Source organism: Magnolia sinica, chromosome 18 (assembly GCF_029962835.1).
Source record: "Magnolia sinica isolate HGM2019 chromosome 18, MsV1, whole genome shotgun sequence".
Classification (NCBI taxonomy): Eukaryota; Viridiplantae; Streptophyta; class Magnoliopsida; order Magnoliales; family Magnoliaceae; genus Magnolia; species Magnolia sinica.
The window spans coordinates 42,920,656-42,928,107 of record NC_080590.1 but is presented as its reverse complement, the minus strand read 5'-3'; the positions used below and the strand labels follow the sequence as shown (position 1 = coordinate 42,928,107).

Sequence of the window (7,452 nt, the reverse complement as noted above, 5' to 3'; positions counted from 1 at the left end):
CTCAGGTGGGCCATACCACGTAAATTTAGAGGTATTCGATATAATTTTTTGAATTGGGCGTTGCAGTGATGGAGGGCTTCGATTTCATGCATGTTTAGTCGTTTCAAAATTAACTGTTGCAAGTACTTGGATAGGTACGAAAGCGTATGGGTAAAAAAGAAAAAGAAAATCTTCCACAATGGTCCACATTCCACGGTTTGGGCCGTTGAAGCATGGCCTCAGAAGATCTCATAATTCCAGCTAAATATCATCTCACAACTTTGGAGCTTTGGACGAATTGACATGGGTGCATGTTATCAAATCTCAAGTTGGCCAATACTACACTGATAGTTCACCACAATTCTCTACCTACTTGTGTGACCCACCAACCGTACACATGGCACACATACACCCCAATCCAGACCATCCAACATGTGCCGACAGTAGACGCAGAAAAGCCCAAAAAATCAAACTGATAAAATGATCTTAACCATCCAATTAGTAATGTTAGGTTCATACAAAAATAAAACAGCCAGTGGTCCAAATCAGACGGTTTCAACAGCCAGATCGGTGTAATTTTCAGCACATACCTTATCCACAACAGTATTAACGGCCAGATCACAAAAACAATCGCACCACGCATGCGGCGGAGAGCCACCACCATTTAAGAATTTAGCAAGGGATCAATCATCCTACTCGAGTTTTGAATTTTTAAGGTGAGGGAGGGATTTCCGGACAAGCCTTCCCGGTAGTCAAGGAATGTCCTCCAAACACCTCTCTCTCTCTCTCTCTCTCTCTCTCTCTCTCTCTCTCATCCAAACAGGACAACGAAAAAACTACCTGAATTTTGTACATTTGCACAGCCAGAGATGGAGAGAGAGAGAGAGGCATAGGTCATGATCTAGGTTGGTTTTTCTTTTCCATCTCTTCCCAATAAAAAACAATCAAGATCATGATCTTTTGCATCTCCAATTCTCCCCACTTTGAAGTTACAAGCTCTCTCTTTTGATCGTACCTATCTGTTTCTTGTAAATTCTAATAATCATCCATGGCTTCCAAGAATGTCCTCCAAATCATCCAGAAGAAAATTGGCCCATTCCCAGCAGCATTGCTTCACGCCTTCCTCGAATGGGTGCTGATCATCATCCTCTTCCTCGACGGCCTGCTTTTCTTCGTGGCCACCGAATTCGCCTGCCTTGTTGGATTGGAGATCCCTTGCTTGCTTTGCACCAGGATCGATCACGTCCTTGTTTGTGGAAATTCTGATTCCTATTACAAGAAATCGATTTGCATGGATCATGGGAAATATGTCTCATCTCTCGCGTATTGCCACACCCATCAGGGGCTGGCCGATGCCCGACGGATGTGTCGCAATTGCCTTGCTTCTTTAATGACCAATGCAGCTGCTGAGAGAAGAACGAGCTCAGATATCTTCAGATCTTTGGTGGGAATCTCGGGCGGTGGGCCATTGGAGTGTTCGGTTGATGCCAAGGGTAGAATTCATTTGAAATTTCGTATTGGTAGGGGAAAGGGCTGTCGCTCTGGTGAGGAGAAGAGGGGTGGCGTTTGCCAGTGTTCTTGTTGTGGTGAGCCTCTACGGACTCTTGTATTGCCGGATGGGACTGAGGTCCCTGAAATTCCAATTCCATCCAGGGCTGTAAATAGCGGTCACCGATCCTCAAAGGGAAGCAAGGATTGGCACAGCTTCGATGCTGGGTCTTCGAATGTTGGTTATAGGGACCTCAGATTGATGTCAGATACTGAATCTGAGATTGCGGTGACAGATGTGAGTTCCGTTATAGCGACGTCGGAGATCGACATTGACAAGGATGAGGTGATAAGTGCTGGATCAAAGAAATCTGGTGAAGGTCTTGATGGCAAGACCGAATCTGAAGCATCGGTTAATGTCCGAGAAGAACCATTGTCTCTTATAGAACCGCGAGATAGAGACATGGCGACAGATGGGTCTGGTTCCACTGTCAAAGACAGGAAGATTTCTGGTCTCGGGCATGGGTTAGAAGAGCTTACCTGGGACAAAGATCTTTTATCTCATCCTTCTGACTCCACCAGTGGAACTGCTGTAGGACCATCCAAGCCAAACAATCAGAGTAAGTTATTGATTCACCATTAATGCTTTAATGATCAAAGAAGGGAGTTCCTTGGATGGCTTACAGTGCATGCTGGAAGTCAAGGCATGAATCCAATGTTTGCCAAAATGGGATTTTCAAACCCAAATTTGAAATTCTCTTGAGCCTAGGAAGTGATAGGTGCCATCTCCCACCATCAGAAGATGTAGGTGGGAATCCAAACACATTGAAATAGGATTTTCCAAGTTTGAATTTTTTGAATCCAATTTGAATGTGCATTTGGGATTCACAGATAGGTAATTTATATATTTTTTCCTTAACACTTGATTCATGTTGAGCTGGATTTTGTACAGGTCACATCGAAAGGGCTAAATCCATAGGTCTGGATGAGGCCTATGCAATGGCCACTGGAAATAAGCCTTATGGATTTCCATTAACTGACCACTCCAGTACTTCACAAACTCCTCCTGGGCTACCGGTTCTCCGAAAGAGACTGTCGATCGGAAAAGACAGAGCAGTTGTGGAGAAGGTAGGCAGCATGGGCAAAGTAAACTGGAAGAGCTTGCTGCATCGTTTGAAGAGGCAGGTGTGTTTGGACCGCAAGTCATTGATTGCATTGTCCACCGAGCTTGACCAAGAAAGGAGCGCTTCTGCGGTTGCGGCGAATCAAGCAATGGCCATGATCACAAGGCTGCAGGAGGAGAAAGCGGCCGTCCGGATGGAGGCCTTGCAATACCAGAGGATGATGGAAGAACAGGCAGAATATGATCAAGAAGCACTACAAGTCATGAGCGATCTCCTTATCAAAAGAGAGAAGAAGATAAACAATTTAGAGGAGAGGCTAGAGGCATACAGACAAACGTTGCAATTTGAATCCGCAAACAAAAGACAGGTCAATGAAGACGTTTATTACGCAGGTGTCGGGAGGAATGGATATAAGGTGCCGGTTGATAAAGATCTCATGAAGCTGAGATCTTCCTTGAATTCATCATCATCTGGTGAGAAATCCGATTCCCGTTCCTCTATCAACCTTGGAGTCATGGAAGAGAATGATGCAAAACATGAGCATTTTCTTGATTGAACTGGTGGGCTGCCCATTGCATGAACAGGACAGACTATAATATTAGATGAATTTTTGTTGGACTGTATATTTTAGATCACTTGAGAATGTTGGAGACCCACACAAAAAAAAAAAAGGAGAAGAAGAAGAAGAGAAGAAGAAAAAAGAAAATAGAAAAAAGAACGAAAGAAAAGATCATTTGAAAGATGGTGGTGTTCATGATGGGACTAATCATAGGCGCTTCGAATTCAAGCATTTGGAATGTCCTGTTTGGGTGATTCAGAGAAGTAGAGTGTGATTGAAAATGAAATCATTGTGGGGCGAAGAGGATGGTAATGCTCCTTGGGAGGAGGTGGATTTCTCAACTGAAAGCTCCTGCATCTGTTGTAGATAGATTCATGGATTCGATAAGAGTTCTTATTGTATCTGATATGTCTATCTTCTAGCCATGATTGATGAGTGCTATGTCGCAGCAAGACACAATGGTAAAATTCTGAGTCTCTCTAAGAAGACTGAAGGAATTGAAATTCATGGGGAGAATGATCAACAGCTGCTGAAAGCAAATTGAGATACATCCATTGGGAGACCCGCGTGGGTGTGGATCGCTGCCCATCCACACACAAGCACATGGGATTTGAGATTTTCATCATGTGGGCTGCGCTTTTTTAAAAGGGACCCATCAAATGCACGGTGTTGATGTTCGACACGCATCACGGTGGGGCCCACACAACTCGACCGTATAGAACCATTTCCTCTATATATATATATACACTCTTTTTTAAAAGGGACCCATCAAATGCACGGTGTTGATGTTCGACACGCATCACGGTGGGGCCCACACAACTCGACCGCATAGAACCATTTCCTATATATATATATATATGGGCTCAAATCTTTACCATATTTCTATAATGGATTTTGAGTAATATCCCATATAATTTATTCTATTAAAATTAGTGATATGGGATCATGACAACCGTCATTACATTTATTCAAGTGAGACCAGGAGTGATCACATATATCAACACTCTCAATAACATGGATTCTCATAGCATGGGCTCATGGTATGAAAATTTCATGCTAGGTGTGACCCTGCACACTAACTTCCAAGCAATCCTAGCATCTCTACTTAGAGATGTCTTATGCTTCCACAAAAGCCAAACTATATTGTTCATATACCTTTTGTATGCACAATGAATATAATTAATAAACATCACATATATCCTCCCAAACTCAATTTGTCAACTGAACATTAATTAATTAATTGGAGTGTGTATGCACCTGTAATGTTTGTATAGTCCTGCTGACTCTAAGCAACATACGAGAGATGATGCATTAATCAGTGGAGTTCTACGGATACCTGATGATTCTGAATCCTCTCATTTCTTTAACAAGGATATACTTAAGCTTTCGATTTATGTAAATCATTATCATCATTTAAGAGGAACACTGTACTGCAATGTCCAATCATTTGGCTTTGTGGTCGGTATTAATATATGTTTTCAATGGATGAAGTCACAAGCACATGTATCATTCCCCTCTTTCGCAATGATCACCATGCTATAAAACAAAACTTGAGGTGGACTTCACACTGATAAGGCACTCAATATAATCTAAATTGTACATGTAGTCACTTTCAATTGACTAGTGTTACTGTAGAGCCTGATACCTCATCACCTTATATGTCACCCTTTGTGGGTCGGTACCATATCTTCCAAGCATTCCTATTGTACGGTATCTATCAGGCTGATTGTAGGTCCAATGTTTCATAATGCTCAAAACTGATTCCCACTGTTCCCTCATTAATAAAGTGATTAAAGGAAAATTTTACTACTTGACAACATCACGTTTTGATTTCAGGGAGGTTTTTAAGTTGCGTTTATTGTGGTTCTTTGGATTTTGAGACGAATGTCTCATGTCGTTTTCTTTTTTCTGAATGTCATAATAGATACATCTATATCACCATTTTGTCCAGGCTGTAATTATATGTGCATCACATTTTTGAGGGTCTAAACTTTTATTGATATTTACCTTACCTTTTATCTTGTCTGTTATTTATATTGCTGTTGTACTTCAAATTCACAAGTTTTCCATGATTGTTATGATTTCTGCCTTATTGGATTTAGTGAATTTTTTCTCTATTTCGGCCAGAAAGTCATTCGTGTGTTCTTTCTTGGGTATTCCCTATGAAAAGAATTTGAAATGGAGTATCTAGTAATTTTAAACTCAACCTGTTTATACGCTTCCATCTATCGTACTTGGCAACTTTGATAACCAAGCTTGTATTATTGTGTTTTGGAGGCTAGTCTTCACTTAAGGACAAGTTTAAATCCATTCACCCAACAATGATTTCAAGTGCTTCCTTTCGGTCTTGAAAGTTAAGAGTTAGTAGGGGATGAAATGCTGTCAAGTTGGGAGGTAGCTAACCTGATGTTCATAACTATGACATGAAGATCAAAAGCTCACATTAGGAAGATAATCTCATTAAACTTTAAGCACGAATTGATAAACATTTTGTTATACTAAACATTTATCTAATTGATGTGGCAGTAGGCTAGATCATCTAGGATGATGGGCCTAAACATCAATCCTAGTGTGAAACCTAGTGCATAATTGTGATCCATTTCTTTAGGCCGAGATCACAAGACACCAATGGTTATCACAAAGTGGGGCTGGTTGAATGCCAACAATATAAGTCCAAATGGCTCAATACCTTTGTGGCAAGATGGTCATTTGATTTCTCATTATTAACACCGTCCATCCTACCCATTTAGCTTCCACCAAACGGTGAACACCTTTAGGTCTAACACTGCAGGTTTTGAGACAAATGCCACCTTATTAATTTTTAATGCAAGACAGGTACATCATGCCTTTTAATTCTAGGAATCAATGGGCATCCTCAGTCATGATCATTTTGGCAGAATGCGCAGCTGAATCTACTCACTAACCCCTATAAACAAGGATCCCATCTAATCCTATTGCTCCAAAGGAGAATTTTCAATGCTCATAGGCAAAGAAACGAGTTACCTGGGTCACTTTTCAGTGTCTAGCCAGTTTATTAGGCCACGGACCCATAATGTCTAGATGGGCTTGACTAAATTTATCCATAGCCGCTAGCTATGATGATAATTTTAGGCCCACTGCAACCGATATTGAGAATAAACCCATGCATTAGTAGACAAACTACTTCGATTGGTGTATGGTTATGAGTCAAATCATGTTTTTGTAATGGTATAATTGTAATTGGTCTTAAGAATTTACAGATGTACATACATGCAATAGGATGAGATTTGGTCATGACCACCAACCAAAATACTCGAGCACAACTATATTACATTCAACGTTTCTAAAACCAGGAAAACCTTATTTTATTTATTTGTTTTTTCCTTTTTCCATTAGCTTGTTAGTATAGGCCCACTGTCAGTTCACACTTCGCTGTTAGCCACCCCCACTAGGGATCGATGCCAAGACCTCAGTGTTGAAACGAGGTATCTTTCACTCAGTGTATCACTTGAACTATTGGGTTAATTCAATACTCTGGGTCCATGGATATCCCTGGGGTCGTTAGGCACCATGGATTTGGGGGGATTCCAAATCCCCTAGTTATTTGGCACCATAAAGTAAATAGGGCTTTAAATTCAGGGAATTTCTAATCCCTTCAAAGAGGGAGTTTGAAATCCTACGTGAAAGCTTAGATTACTATAAAATCCTTCCTAGAGTTGCATGCGTAACATGTGTGTAACTAGGCTATTAATCTATTGGACACATGGCCCACTAATGATATTCCAAAATAATTAGATTATCAATTGCATCATTATAATTACTTTAATACGATGATCAACACTGCCCAAACATTGTTCATGTAAATCAATGGTTAAAAATTGTTGGTTAGTTACTCAGACGTGATTTTGTGCGTGTGGCTCATCTGAGACTTGGAATTTCATCGTTTTCTGGCAAAGTATATATTTCAGTGGGCTTATTACAACCATTGTGTCAAGCATTACATAGGTTCACTAATTAGAGATATTAAAATTAATTTAGTAATTAAATTCAAACCCCTATGAATATACTATGCATAGCTACTTTTGAATGAAAGTTAATTCCATGGTGCCAAACAAAATCAAGAGGGTTCTAAATCCATGAGCTCTCAAACAGGCCCCTAGATTACATGGACGGTATCATACCACCGTTACTAATTTGATTATACTACTGTTTGAGCATCCATGAGCCTTGAATGGGTTGGGCCAGCCCTAGAATTCTTAATCCGTCTAATGAACAGATCAGGGTCATGATGTTCCTGATCAGGCTCAAAACTGACCGTTTTTA

General features: G+C 40.5%; 1 protein-coding gene across 1 annotated transcript; it reads left to right on the top strand.

Moving 5' to 3' along the window:
- Positions 1 to 951: 951 nt before the first annotated feature.
- LOC131233540 (probable myosin-binding protein 5) lies at positions 952 to 3,589 on the top strand. Its single transcript, XM_058230297.1, has 2 exons — positions 952 to 2,087; positions 2,420 to 3,589. The coding sequence occupies exons 1-2, from the start codon at positions 1,028 to 1,030 to the stop codon at positions 3,145 to 3,147; spliced, it is 1,788 nt and encodes a 595-aa protein (XP_058086280.1). The 5' UTR covers positions 952 to 1,027; the 3' UTR covers positions 3,148 to 3,589.
- Positions 3,590 to 7,452: the final 3,863 nt, after the last annotated feature.